This window comes from Colletotrichum gloeosporioides (assembly GCF_011800055.1).
Source record: "Colletotrichum gloeosporioides strain Lc1 chromosome Unknown consensus_52, whole genome shotgun sequence".
NCBI classification, from domain to species: Eukaryota; Fungi; Ascomycota; class Sordariomycetes; order Glomerellales; family Glomerellaceae; genus Colletotrichum; species Colletotrichum gloeosporioides.
Genome location: NW_025544697.1, coordinates 533,071 through 547,902, shown reverse-complemented (window position 1 = coordinate 547,902; position 14,832 = coordinate 533,071). Strand labels below are relative to the sequence as shown.

Below are 14,832 nucleotides of genomic sequence, written 5' to 3'. Positions count from 1 at the left end.
GGCCGAGCCGCTCCTGATGCGATATCGTATAATTAAGATGTGTGAGCATCATGCACCAGTCGTTAGGACTGTTGCGCATTCTGCCTGCCAAATTGAGCTCTTAGGAGGTCTTCTTGGGGACGGCGGTACCGCTGAGGTAGCGGTTAGGGTCGGTGTAGGCGTAGAACTGGCGGGCGCCTCCCTTGACAGTGTCCCAGGCCTGGCGAGCAGCAGGGGGAGTACCCTGGTTGCCAACGGCGGAGTCAACGCGGGACTCGAACATGGCGAACGAGTTCTGAACGTGAGTGCTCTGGGTGAAGCGGGCACGCAGGAAGGCAGTGTAGATGGCAATCAGAATCCAGGAGCGGCGCTGGAAGGTGATGGCGGAGAGCAAAAGGCGAACCCAGAGGAGGATCTCAAGGGAGGAAACCACAGACATGGACGCGTCGTAGTACTCCTTGACAAAAGCGCCAATCTTGTCGGCAATGGGGTTGTGCGCATACTGGGGCTTTCCGCCGGGAGAAGCGCCAGCAGCCGGGGCGATGGGCTTGGGAGGAGTGATGGTGGGAATCACGTTGGCGCGCGTGTAGGTGGCGACGTGGAAGACGGAGTAGATGGCATAGGGAAGCATAGCCAGGGGGTACTGGGGTGAGAAGAGCCAGACCAGGGACATGACTGCAGATTCCAGTTAGCCGCAGCAACACGACGCAGAGAATAAACGAAGTAGCTTACCAAGGTATTGGACATTCTCGTCGGCGATGAGAGCCAGGGGGCTCTGGGGCGCCTTAGCTCCAGCCTTGCTGCGAGCCCTCAGGGTCTTGTAGACGACAATACCGTAGGTAAGGCAGGCGGAGAGGAAGGCCAATCGGTAACTCCAGCGGGCGACTCTGCTGTAGTAGTTGAAGGTAACGTAGGAGAAGGAGTAGCGAATAACGGACAGGATCAGAGTCAGGTGTCTGGCGAACATATTGTTAGCAAATGCCGACCCCAGGAAGAAGTTCTCATCGGTAAAGATGCAGCCCCGGTCCCCCAGCCTGCTCCGCAGGCGCGACCAGCATGTTCTTCGGGTCGCAGGGATACGGATGAAGCTCGAAGGACAAACGGAATGATCTGTACGTACCCGGCAAACCAAGCGACTGTTTGGAGATAGACGGTTAGCATATGCCGCACTCAGACATGCAGACGGGAGTTTGGAGTCGACATACATTGCAGGGTCTGGGCGAGAAGCAGAAGCCTCTGGGTGAGAGGGACGCTGGCGGGCGGAGGGGGTGCCATCGTGCAATATTCTTCTGGCGGTAGGCGCGATAGGCTTGAAATGTGGTATACAGCTGTTGATGCTGATAATCAGCAGGTTCGCAAAGGATGATGGGATTTGCGACGCAGTGCAAAGCTCTGTGTCGTGTGTCTTTTTTCTGGTGGTGTTGGAGTTGACTTTGGAAAGCTGGCCAGAATGCGCAAGAAGTTGAGGTGATGGCGGGCGGTGGAGTGGCTGGTTAAGGTGGAGGTGGAGGAAAATGGAGCCTGGACTCAGGCAAGCGGTGGTCGGTGCGTCAGTGCGTCACAGCTTCCTTCTCTGTGCTTCCCTTTGGTCGGGCCAGCTGCTGCCCTTTTTTCTTCGCTGGACGCTGGAGTGGCCGGGAGCGCGCTGAATTGACACGGAATTGGGAGGGAGGGGTCATCGGCGGCGGGAGGGAGGAAAGGTTACAGTGACCCCGGCAAAACCAGACAGCGGTACGACGACCAACCCAGCTGAACTCCAGTCCAGGGTCCCGGGCACTTCAGCGGCAGATCTGCGGCCTGTTTCCTCGCTGAGAAGTGAAGGGCTCCAAATTTTATGACGGCCTTGGACAGGGCTCTTTGCTGCAAGAAGTGTCACCTGCGAATCATCAATGCGACAGCTCTCACATGTCATTTTTTGCGCATGGAAAGATGAACCCTCTGGTCCTTTTATTTTTGTTTACTTTCCATCGTTTCTTCTCCCCTTGACACCGACGAGGTGGAAACATCTGAGCTCAACACCTTCAGGTAAAGGGAGACATGAGACGACGGAATAGAATCCGTGCTCTCTGGCTGCAGCCCAGTATCAGCAAAACACCAGCCGCTAACCAATGCGGATGGCCTGATGCGCTGATGCAGCAACTAGGTAGTCGTCCACGGTGCTAAGTGCTGAATGCTAAGTAGCCCAGGCAAATGGTGCCTCTGCCTTGCTCTGGACTCATTGGGCGCGCATCTGCGAGACGCTCTTTCATCACCACCTGACGCTAAATCCGGACTTCCCTGTTGGTGTCAAGCCACAATCTTCGGCTTGTTCGGAGTGCTGCTGGCAGGGGGGTCTAAAAAAGACCCACAGGGGTGTGGCCGTGCCGGAAAAATAGATCCTCCGCGTTATGCACACTTTATGCCTACCCACACAGTGATTTTTTTTCCCCGTGGTTATGCAGCCGCGTAAGTGGGGCCTCTGCGTAAGCGAGCCATACGTCGCCTTAGAAACAGGCGTAGCCCTAGTCCCTACCCTAGCCACGCATAGCCCATACTCAGCATATGCCTTACATCTCCTCCACTAAAGCTTTCTTTTTTCTTTTCCTCCTCTAGGCACAATCACAATAGACATCACTAACACTAAGGTAGAAAAAGCACCCTTTCAGCATCAATTCAGCATATACTGATAATATCCTAGATATCCACTCAAGATTTCGCTAACCCTAACATCAATAACGCAGTTAATCCATATCCTTAGTTCAGCTATTTCCATAGTATACTCAGCATATATAAAGCTTATGTTGAAACTATTATGAAACTAACGTATTCTAAGTCTAATCGTCAACAACAACCCCAACTTCCAGCCTACTAGTAGGTTTTAGCATACCCTATGCATATACCTAGATTCAGGCTAACATATCCCAAGCCAACCCTACTAACATCACCTTAGCTATAAACGCAAATATATCTTAAGTTATCCTCTATAGGTTCAGCATATACTAAGCATGTCTAATAGCTACACCTAACCCTACTAAGCGCCTCTTTAGTATAAACAGTTATATGTGAGTTTAATATCTACTATGCTGCATCTCTGCATATACTAATAATATCCTAGCTATATAGTTAATATTAGTAGTAGCCGCATATGTAGTGTAGTTTTCTGCTCCTAGCTAGCTATATATGCAGGATATCCTATATATATACTAAGCACCTTCTAACTTAACTCTTATAGTAACACCACTACGCTCACTAGCAGCACTTTAGCGCTAGTATATCCTTCTCCTTCTAGCTTACGCAGTATATATGCTAACTTAATACAGTTACTAACCTAAGTTACATCAACCTTAGTAGCCCAGAGATCATAGCGGGCATAAAGTATATTATATCTCAGCATATACCTAGCGTATGCACTAACTCTGCACAGTACCCTGCGCCTCTTTATTCGCTCTAGCACCTAGCATAACGCCATCTTCCTGTGGGAGCCTGCATATATACTCTACACCTCCTCTATATATACTATGCTAATATATCATCTAGCTACAGCCTTGAGGATAGCCCTATCAGCTAAATAGCTGATAAGATAGAGGCCCTTACGTAAGTTCATCCTTTGCATCACCTTTACATCACCTATGCATATGCAGTACTAACATTAAACACAGCTGCATTAATCCAATTTTCCACCAGAATTTTAGATCGCAGTTCCACTACATAAGTCATATATATACACAGCTAGAGGATACTATATACTTACTATATATTTACTATATATATCATATAAACTAACTGCACTCTCTCAGCCTGTATCAACCATTTCATACTATAGGCAAAGAGGGAGTAAGTTCTATCTCAGCAAGCCCCTCTCCTATTCCTCAGAATTATCTTTAAACTCTCACACTAAGTCTAGTTTAAAGGTAGTTCAGAATGTAGAGGGAGTATATACTAAGCATAGATCATACTCGCCCTTACCTAACATAACGTACAACTCAGACTGCAATTACAACACAATAAGGCTGGAATTAGGAACAGGCTCTGCATATGCAGAGAACATATTAACCTACTCATAGCATGCTACCTACCCTACTACTAAGACTAGAACTCCATCTAGTGGTAAGCATAAGGTATAACCTCATTATACACCCTGCTTCACCTCTATATATACTGACACTATACATAGGCTAGCATAGCTTATACGTATGAGCTCACACCCCCATCCCCTAGCCAGCAGACCCCCAGCAAGAGTATGCTCCGCATATACTATACCTATACACACTAGAAGCTGACTTTAGTCTAGGACCCTATATTACTCCCAAGAAGGCCACCAAAAGTATATTTTATGCTCTTCCTATCCTATACATATGCTAACTATACGCTAGGTAAGAGTAATAATATAGCTGCTACTACTGCTTCCTTACGCCCTTATCGCAATATATTTCTTGCTTACTCTTAATATATATGCTGTATATACTAACTATATCTTTAGACCAGCCTCCCCTAGAGTAGGAAGAGGAGCAGGAAGAGGAGCAGAAAGAGCAAGAGTTACCTGAGGAGGAAGATAAATTAGAGGAGGAGTGGGACTAGGTATATATAGAAGGTATGTATAGATAATACACGTAATAGTCCTGAAAACTGCAGATCTTTTGTTAGCTTTAGCTTTTAATATGCTGCGCATATGCACAGCATATGCACTTGCGAAGCAGCAGGACACCTCTCTTTATAGCTAAGATACCACAACCAGCATATGCTCTGCATATACGCGATCCACTACAATTCTCAATTAACATAAGTTTGTTCTTACTATTCCCGCATAGTTCTATATATACACAGGCCATCCTATAAATACTATCTTAGTAAGAGTATATATAAAATTACATATCTTAGTTAAGTATATACTAGAGGTATGTAGTACCTATATATAGTAGATACTATTCCTATCACTTATCTATAGTCAGCTTATCCTCACTATCACCTAGTTCCTACTTAAGTTAAGTAATCTCTTCCTAAAGTTCATATTTATACTTCTAGGTATAAAGTTTATAAGCCTTTTACTTAAGTTGAAGAAGCTCCTAGTCTACTTATTCTATATTTAAATCTTATATATCTCTAACCTAATATTAATATAAGTAGAGAGTAAGTAGTGATAATAGAAAGGGCGTGCTATACCTAGGCGGAGCATATACTAACTATATACTCTACTCAGGTGATTCCTAAACTAAGATTATATTCTATATACTTAACCCAAGTACTAAACTTAGTATTAGTAAGTCTAGAGGGTTAAATAGGTTATAAGGGATATATAGGTGTTTTTTGTAGCGCTACATATACTATTATTAACGTTAATATGTTTACTGAAAGCTCTTTATAATACACGCTAACCTTAAGTTATCCCTCCATATATATAGGCTTTAACCTAGGTATAGCTGCTACTAGGAAATAGCCTGGAACACAGCACGCTTAGTCCTAAGCTCACCTTAGCATATACAGTATATCAGCAAAAGATATACTTACCCTAACACAGCTTAAAGTAGAAGCTAACTTCAACTAATAGCAAAGTTATCTTAAGCATAACTTAACTCTATAAGGTTAGTATGCTTCTATACAAAAGTCCACCACTAAGCTAGTATTTTACTAAGGGATTAGATAAGGGCAGCCATAATCCATCCCTTCTTCTTCCCAGCAAACCAGGACCTAACGTTAAGCCAAGTCTCATATATGCTCTGCATATACTGAAGATATTCTTATTTATCCTTTGCTTCCTAAAGCCTAAAGAGCTCTAAAGTAGTAAGGTAGTCTAGATACCTCTTTTGCTAGTTTCAGAGAATATACACTTTACAGAATATAAGTAAATACTATAGATACTCTTCAGCAGTCTATAATAGGTCTTACTTATATAAGTAATCACTAAAGCCTAATACTAGCATAACATCAGCATATATAGCGCATCTGCAAGGTATATACCTACTATAAGCTTACTTTATATCTATATCAGTTATAATAGTATGCACTGTATTATAAGTTGCAGGGTATATATACGCCTATTAAACTAGAAGGCTAGAGACTACCTTAATTTAAGCAAAAGTACGCTTAAAGAGAATAGTATAACCCTCTCGTAAGTCTATATTCATCTAGACATAGGCATATAACTCAAGATCTACAGAGCATAAAGTTAGCAAGTGCGTCGCATATATAGTATATATATAATATATACGCTATAACCCTTCTTACTACCCACAAACCTTAAACAGGTTCACATCTCCTCACACCATCTTAAATGACATATCAACCTCAAGATATCATGCTTTCTGAAATGCATATGCATATACTTATGCTATGCAGATAATATAGAAATCCCCACTTAGAAGCTATTAAACTTCGTAAATCTATTGCTCTTGCGCAGGCTTCACTTTATTAAAGGCAAACTCACGCAGAACCCCTATATATAGTTAGCCTACGCGTAGTATATATAAGGAATAAACTAACCTGCATATAAGTTTCTAGCTAGAAACTATAGAAGATAAGCCCTCCATAAGAGGACAGCTACTTTATCCTCATTATTAAAAGCTACACTTATTGCTTAAAGTAAGTCAACCCTAAATCAGTTATAGATCTAGCATATGCCTAGATAGAGAAGGAGCCTGCCTATAAATAGAGTCAGCTTAAGCTAGGCATATACTAGGGATATAGGAAGTATATATGCAGAAATAGTAGCAATATCAAGCTTATTTAAGAGGCTAAGAACTACTTTATTTATAAGGTATAAAGGTAGCTATAAAAGAGGGGGTAGAATATATATATATAAGCCACATGCAAGGAGAAAGATAAATAGAAACTTAGCAAGGTTAAGGGGTATATAGAAGTTAAGCTTAACTCCATATAGCAATACGTTTATCCTACTATTACCTTAAAGGTAGGAGAAGCCTAGTATATAGTGAGTATATACAGATAATACCCTATATCTATTACTTACTACAGCTTTAACAGCTTGCCTCCATATTTCCAATATATACATAATCCATCCTAACCTCACGCTAGCCACCTATCTCAATCATACCATAAAGATACTTAATATCAACCCTACTTTACCTAATAGGTATACTATAAGCAAAATGCCATAACTCTAAAAAGCTTAGCTTTAAGCAACTAATATAAAAAACCTATAGTATATATATACTCAGCCTATACTAGAAAGATATAGAGATAACACTTACACTATATCGTTTAAACATCTAAAATATCTAATATTAGCAAGTCCTTCTAGGTTTCTAAAATAAAAACTATAGCTTCTATATACAGGGGCTATTAGGATACCTCTACTATTCACACTAAAAAGCTACATAGAAGCTGTCCATCTTATTAGCATATACATAGTATATATAGAGGTTAAGTATAAACTCTTATATATATTTAATTAACTTATCTATAATTAATTCAGGAGCCTCATAAGTACCCTTTATAGAATATAGTTCCTATAAAGCTTTAACAAAGTCCCCCTTATCCTATACTATACTTAGAGTTATAACTAGAGGGTATACAAACTCACAATACTTAATACTGCTATACTAGTAAGACTAATACTAAACCTAATTTATATCTTTCTTAGGTCTAAAATAGTATTAGCATATACCTAGCATATATAAAGACTAAACCTACCCTAAAATCAAATATAAACTCTTTGCAATCTTAGAGTTCCTATAATTTAAATACTAAATAGTTTAAGTAATATCTAGAATAAGCTTCTACGTATAAAAACGTAAAAAGTTTCCATCCTAAACATCATAGGAAATATAGTAAAAGACTCTATTAAGATAAATCTCAAAATATACTAAGGTAATAAGATAGTCATACACAACATATGCAGTAACTCAGTAGCCTCCACCCCAAGTAATAAGAACACCCCAAGTCCCAACCACATCCTATATATATACTTAGCATATATAAAGCATATAGGTAGCATAAATCAAAAAGAAGCTTACCTCAGTTAAGCCCATTTCACAAAGTATACCCCCTTCATCCTATATATTATCTTTAGATAAATCGTCATACTAATAAGTTTAAGTATTAAGCTAGTAGGTAATATAATAAATTAAGCTTATAATAAGATCATTCTCCTCAAGTTATCTCTATTTTTCTTCCTATTACTCAGTATCATCTAAAGTAGAAAAAACATCAAGGTTAAAAAATAGATCGTTATCTATAAATATAGCTAAAGGGCTAGTAAGGTTAATTAGGGTTAAGGGAAAGTCTATTATATATAGATTCTTTAAAAGAATAGAGTTAAGATATTAGAGATATTTAGCTTAAGAATAGTATACTTTAGGAATAGGTTCTACATATACATAGTATATCTCTATCGCACAGAAGAGAAAGGCAGTAAGTATTTTCTTATAAGCTATCAGTCGTAGCATATACATAGCATATACCAGGGATAACATAACTCTGTTATTAACATCTATCATAATCATGTTCCACTATAATACAGTCTTTGTTTTGTTTAGATATAGGCATAGCTTAGGGACAGTTTAGATACAGTAGAGTGGACTATAAGGGGAAAGTTATGCTTACATAGCCCAGAAGATCTATTCTTCCAGCACTGCCACAGCCCCCTGCCTGCTTTTTAGACCCCCCTGCGAGGTGTACACCCCGGCTTGTTTCCTTTCGTCATCATCACACCCTTGGTCTGTGCGCCAGCTGCAGCTCCGATCCACCAGCTTTGGCCAATCCAAATTCTCCGCCGTCAGCTTGCTGTCAACACTGTACCTCGGACGCATTCTTTCGCAGCTGAATACAGTGTGGACCGCCAAATCAGAACTGTCCGTCTAGACCCCTGTCAATTGAGAAGCTGTGGCGTCACAGCTCCCCGAAATCTGAATTGTTGAGAATTGGAGCTCCGTGGCATCACCACAACTGATCGTCTCGACGGCCCGTGTTGTTTCGCCTACTCCGCCCGTGACAACCCGCCACGATGCCGCCAAAAGCTGCTCCTCCGCAGAGGGAGTTCGTCCACCCCGAGGCCGGCCATGCCAGAAAGAAGTAAGCTGTCCGATTGAATTCCCAGCTGCTTGCGCAGCCACTCCTGCGACGCCCACTAACAGGACCCTCACGATAGGCCGCCCAGCCCTTTCGCCATCGAGCCCATCTCAGCCTTTTATTGCTTCCTGGCTGCCAACATAATCTCCGCCCTCTTCGCCCCGATCCAAGACTGCGACGAGACATTCAACTATTACGAGCCTACCCACTACCTCTCCCACGGCTACGGCCTCCAGACATGGGAATATTCTCCCACATATGCCATCCGCAGCTGGCTCTATGTTAGTCTGCATGCCATTGCCGGCAACATCCGCCGTCTGCTGCCCCAGTCTACCAAGGCAAGTCCAATGTGTCTCCCACGATACCAAACCTGTCGGCCTCATACTGACCGACCCAGGTCGGCGAGTTCTACTTCATTCGATATGCTCTGGCCTTCGGCTGCGCCCTGTGCCAGACCCTGCTGTTCCGTGTTATCAGCCTCACCCTCAATGCGCGCATTGGTCTTTTCTTCATCCTGGCCACGGTCTTCAGCGCAGGCAACTTCCATGCGAGCACCGCCTATCTGCCCTCCAGCTTTGCCATGTACATGGCCATGCTGGGCGCTTCGTCCTTCATGAACTGGCGCGGTGGACTGAAGACTGCCCACGGAATTTTCTGGTTTGCTGTTGGAGCTGTCGTAGGATGGCCTTTTGCTGCCGCCCTCTCCTTCCCCTTCCTCATTGAGGAGGCTGTCTTCGCTGCGCTGAGTGACAAGGATCGTTTCATTGAGGCCATCATCCGCGTCGTCAGGGGTGTGATTGCTGGCTTGATCGTTATGGTAAGCCTCTTGTTGAAAATTTGCGATACAAACCGTATCTAACCCACTTAGTTCTTTGATGGATGCATCAACACTTTCTTCTACAAGAAGGTCGAGGTCGCATCTTGGAACATTGTCAAGTACAACATCTTCTCGGAGACCGGTGGCCCAGAGTTGTACGGTACCGAGCCTTGGGACTTTTACTTCCGCAACCTCGCCCTGAACTTCAACATTTGGTTCGTCTTGGCCCTTGTTTGCCTCCCCCTTTTCGTCCTGCAGAAGCTGGTTTCACCTTCAGGACAAGGCTTCCAGACAGGCTTGCGCGCGCTGGTTTTCATCTCACCTTTCTACCTCTGGCTCGGCATCTTCACCCTTCAGCCGCACAAGGAAGAGCGTTTCATGTACCCCGCGTACCCTTTCCTTGCTCTCAATGCTGCCATGTCCCTGCACATCATTTTGGCGGCTCTTGGCAACTCGGACCCCAAGACTCTCGTTGGTAAGATTCCTGCCAAGCTCAAGCTTTTCACCGTCAGTCTGGTGCTCCTGCTTTCCTTCGACATCGGACTCTCGCGCGTCTACGGCATTTGGTCCGCCTACTCTGCCCCGATGAGGCTCTATTCGCCACTTGGAGCGGGTGTCAGCGGTCAACAGGGGCTCGGCCTCCGTGGTGATAACGTGTGCTTCGGCAAGGAGTGGTACCGCTTCCCGTCTTCCTACTTCCTGCCCCGCGACATGCACGCCAAGTTCGTTCGCTCCGAGTTCCGAGGACTCCTTCCTGGAGAGTTTGCCGAAGCCCGTACTGGCTTCGGTTTCTGGAGTGGAACATGGATGCCCACGAAGGGTATGAACGACAGGAACGAGGAGGACATGGGCAAGTACGTTGACCAGAGGACCTGCGGGTTCCTGGTCGATACTCAGTACCCCGAGCGAAACGACCCCTTGCCGCCGAACGAGCCCGATTACATTGCCGATGAAGAGCACTGGGAGGTTGTGAAATGTGTTCCGTTCCTGGATGCTGCCAACACACACTTCCTCGCCAGAGCACTCTGGGTTCCAGACCTGCCCTTCATTCCCGAAAAGTTTCAACGCAAGTGGGGCCGCCATTGCCTTCTCAAGCACAAGAAGTGATGGGTCCTCAGAGCTCCAGCAAGGTCATTTACCCAAAGTAGGCCCGTTTGCCATGGCAAGGCGCTTCTTGACGCGTTAAGTGGCTTCGAAAGGGCGATTCAGCAATGGCATCAACCAACAGAGGGATTGCTGGCCAAGCATTTAGGCAGGCTTCTTCATCAGGTTGCCGAGTGTACCTTAACAAAGGTCGCATCAAGTTGACGTGCAACTAGCAATCGGACTGTGAAGATTGGAGAGGGAGCACATATGCATGCCTGAGCATAGGCAACACGCCTTATCAGCGAAATATGCCTGGTTACAGCCCTTTGATACCACAAAATAAAAGCATACAACAGCTTAGTCTATCTCCCACATGTGATGCTGAACTTCCACACCAGTGCTTATGCTGTACCGTGGGCTCCTCAGAAGAAGAAACCCAAGATACGCTTCCACATCGGAATCTTTTTCTCAACCTCGTCTACTTCATAAACCTCCAGCTCCTCCTCCCGCCGCCTGCCCTTGTCCAAGTCAACACTCCGCAGATCAACTCCAAAACCCCAGTCTCTCGTGTACACCTTCCAGAAGAGAAACAGCGCAAGCGTAATCGGCGCCGCCATGTAACTCTGGAAGAAGGACTCGGCATTCGGGCTCCCGCCAACCGGCTAATCCCCATGTCAGCAACACAACCCTCGAAACATCTCACAAGATCACAAGTAACTTACGTATAAAGCCGAGTAAAACGTCGCGCTCAGCGAACACACCACCAGGAACACGCCCACGTAGCTCCCAGCCACACCTAGCGCGGAGCGCCATGGAATCTCGTCCAAACTGCGGCCCTGCAGTCGCCACGCCTTGCGGAAGCGGATGTGCGCCAGCATGATGCTCGCGTACGCGAACTGGCCCGAGAGGCCCGTGACGGCGAGCAGCCAGTTGAAGACGGTCTTGCCGTCGGCGGCGACGGTGATGAATGAGATGAAGCCGAAGGCGACCTGCAGCGCGACGCAGTAGATGGGGCGGCCGTCCTTATCGACGCGCGCGAAGATGGCGGGCGCGCGGCCGGATTGCGCGAGGGCTTGGAGGACGCGGGTGGAGCCGTAGGTGCAGGAGTTTGCGACGGAGATGACGGCGAGGGTGATGACTGTCGTTCCTGATGTTAGCTTGCGTTCGATGGGAGAAAGAAGGGCGAGAGGGACGCACCGCCGTTGATGATGTGAGGGAGGACCTGGATCCCGGCCAGCTGGACCGCGAGCACGAACGGGGAGGCCTTGGTGTTGGCTCCGCTTGCGCCGAGGAGGACGTCGCTGTCCGACGGGACGATGAGGCCCATGATGAAGATGTTGAGGATGTAGAAGAGGGTGATGCGCCAGAAGACCTGTCGGGACGCCTTGGGGAGAGTCTTGCGGGGGTTGGCTGCCTCGGCGGCGGCGAGGCCTACCATCTCCGTGCCGCCAAAGGAGAATGCTGTCGACTGTTAGGTTTGAGGATACAGGAGCAGGATCGTGATGGACGTACCGGCTGTCACGAAGACGGAGCAGAAGCCCTGGAATCCATTACGGAAAGCGCCCGGGTCGTGCCAGTACTGGGCTCCAATGTAACCACGGGGATCGGTGGGTACGCCGCCTGTGTTAATGATGATGCCGAGGATGATGAAGCCGATGCAGGCTATGATTTTGACGATTGCAAGGATGAATTCGACTTTGAGTGGGCGTTAGCGTAGGCTGCTGGGCCGTAGAGAGTGTCAAAGGCATACCTTCGCCATACCCTCGCACACCAAAGACTTGAATCACGATCAGAAGAGTCATGAAGACGGCGCACCAGACACCCGGGTTAACCTCTTCTCTGCTTTTCCAGAACTCAATGGTTATGCCGGCGGCTGTGATCTCGAAAGGGAGAGTGACCATCCAACCGATGGAGTATTCCCAGCCCATTGCAAAGCCCCTTATTCACCAGTCAGCTGGATCTAGACTTGGAGTCATACCCCAAGGGCGAGCTTACCAGGCCGGATCGATGAATCGCACGGCATATTCGTAGAAGGCTCCGTTGACCGGGTAGATGATGGCTAGCTCTCCGAGGGCTTGGACGGTGCACATCATCATGCACCCGATGATAATGAAGCCAATGAGCTATTTAAAAGGGTTAGTTCATCACCCATCAGGATTAAGTTGAGGTCAATATACCAGAGCTGCCGGGCCACCAGTCCTCAGGGCTCCTCCCGTTCCGACGAAGAGGCCTGCACCAATGGAGCCTCCTGGAGTTCATGAAATTCTTCATTGAGCTTCATCCACAACGATCGTCAGATTTGACTCACCGATAGCAATCATCTGCATATGGCGCCCCTTCAGTGCCCGCGATAGGGGACGATGTTGCGATAAGGAGCTATGCTCCCCCTCGCCGTTGCTGGAGGTCGGCTGAACAGCCTCATCGGCAATGTCCAGCTTCTTTTCTTCAACTGCCATCTTGATATGACGCAAATTTCACCGAAAGTCAAGTGAGAAACAAGAGTCTGCTAAGAAACGACAAGCATCGCCCAGAACTTGGCGGCTCGGCTTCAGTTTTATTCAAGTCTATCAGCTATCGTACTCCGTCCTACAGCTATTGCCCGTCGCACAATCTAAAGACTTTATCTTTCACCCCTAGCATTTGCGCCCCTGAAATGCATGCTGGACGTATGCTCGCTTGACAGAAACTCGGCCGATCTCTTATCAACAGAGGTGATGTCGCGTCTGTTGGTTCGGTGGCCGGGGGTCTGCTTCCCGTCTTCTCCCCTGATGATAGCATGCGGCCGGCTAGAGATCGACTTTAATGGTCGGCAAAAGGCATGGGCGAGACGTCACTTCTCTTCATGCAGGTTGAAGTGCAGTATCTGGGAGCTTCTTATCAATGGCACAATCGTTGAGATGGGAAGGAAACATTTTGCCAAGAAGCATGCCGTCGAGAGTGTGGTAGGACTGTGTGTCTAGAGGACTAATCCCTCGTCGTAAGTACACCTCGTCCATCACCTGTCTGATTGAGAAAAACATTAAAAGACTGATACCTGAGCAAGCTGCTTGGGGAATTTATCACTTATTTACAGCTCTGAAGCAGCCCACGAGTCAAACCACCCAGCTCATGTCCCTCATCAGTCCTCCGTCACCGGGAATACGCGGCCACGTCCTCACATTCCGATACTCGACCGGGGCTCAGATAAGACACCCCCGGCCACCGATCGTCATCGCGACATGCTTCTAGATAACAATGGCAAACACCCGTCCGATAAGAGATCTCCAAGCTCGGACTGATGTTGAGTGATGGTGGGGTCGCATCGGAGGGGTGTCCGGTAAGTGGATCCCCTCCCGGAGCCCTCTCCGGTACCCTCGTCAAGCCACTTTCCTCTCTCGGTGATCGCCCAGATCCTCCGTGAAGCCCAGCTATCTTATCTGCACGTGTGCATAGCATCAAGTGACATGTTATCGGCGGTGCCAGCCACTCACTCACGTAGACGTCCCCCGAGAATACAGTTGCTACACACGTCCCCCTCCAAGCCTACTCCCTGTTCGGCTAGCATCGCGATGCGTGCGGGGGAGAGAGAAGCGATAGCTCCAGCCATCGAAACAGCGTACATGTACTATGTAGACGCAGACGCCAACTCATATCTCCAAGACGGAAGCAATTCCAAACAATCCCGATTGGCATGCCCATCTAAACCACAACATGTGACCTGCTAGCCACCAGGATGGCCATGCCCAGCACGTCCGTACATCGGACCGGAACGAAGCGTTGGAGAAGGAGGCGTTGGAGAAACCACCGGATCCGATCACGACCAGAGGCGGGGAAAGCGAATAAGCATTTAGAAGCCGTCCCCCTTCAACCGCTCAAATCAAAGCCTCATCTCATTCTCGGCAGCATCCGAATACTCTCTTGAAGTTGCGACGTACACGAGTTCTGTCACATTGATATTTAGACTTGCC

General features: G+C 46.8%; 3 protein-coding genes across 3 annotated transcripts; 1 reads left to right on the top strand and 2 right to left on the bottom strand.

The window, feature by feature from the left end:
• Window positions 1-100: 100 nt before the first annotated feature.
• GCG54_00008477 (Nucleoporin POM33) lies at window positions 101-1,254 on the bottom strand (the record flags this gene model as incomplete). Its single annotated transcript, XM_045408443.1, has 4 exons — window positions 101-654; window positions 712-935; window positions 1,100-1,115; window positions 1,185-1,254. The coding sequence occupies 4 exons, from the start codon at window positions 1,252-1,254 to the stop codon at window positions 101-103; spliced, it is 864 nt and encodes a 287-aa protein (XP_045263133.1).
• A 7,663-nt stretch (window positions 1,255-8,917) lies between these two features.
• Window positions 8,918-10,906, top strand: GCG54_00008476 (Alpha-1 2-mannosyltransferase alg9; the record flags this gene model as incomplete). The annotated part of the gene is made up of 4 exons (XM_045408442.1): window positions 8,918-8,985; window positions 9,062-9,263; window positions 9,380-9,799; window positions 9,851-10,906. The coding sequence occupies 4 exons, from the start codon at window positions 8,918-8,920 to the stop codon at window positions 10,904-10,906; spliced, it is 1,746 nt and encodes a 581-aa protein (XP_045263132.1).
• Window positions 10,907-11,307: 401 nt separating this feature from the next.
• On the bottom strand, window positions 11,308-13,341 carry GCG54_00008475 (General amino-acid permease GAP1; the record flags this gene model as incomplete). The annotated part of the gene is made up of 8 exons (XM_045408441.1): window positions 11,308-11,547; window positions 11,608-12,023; window positions 12,083-12,346; window positions 12,398-12,580; window positions 12,636-12,823; window positions 12,881-13,008; window positions 13,063-13,133; window positions 13,194-13,341. 8 exons carry the CDS (start codon window positions 13,339-13,341, stop codon window positions 11,308-11,310), a joined length of 1,638 nt encoding a protein of 545 aa, XP_045263131.1.
• Window positions 13,342-14,832: the final 1,491 nt, after the last annotated feature.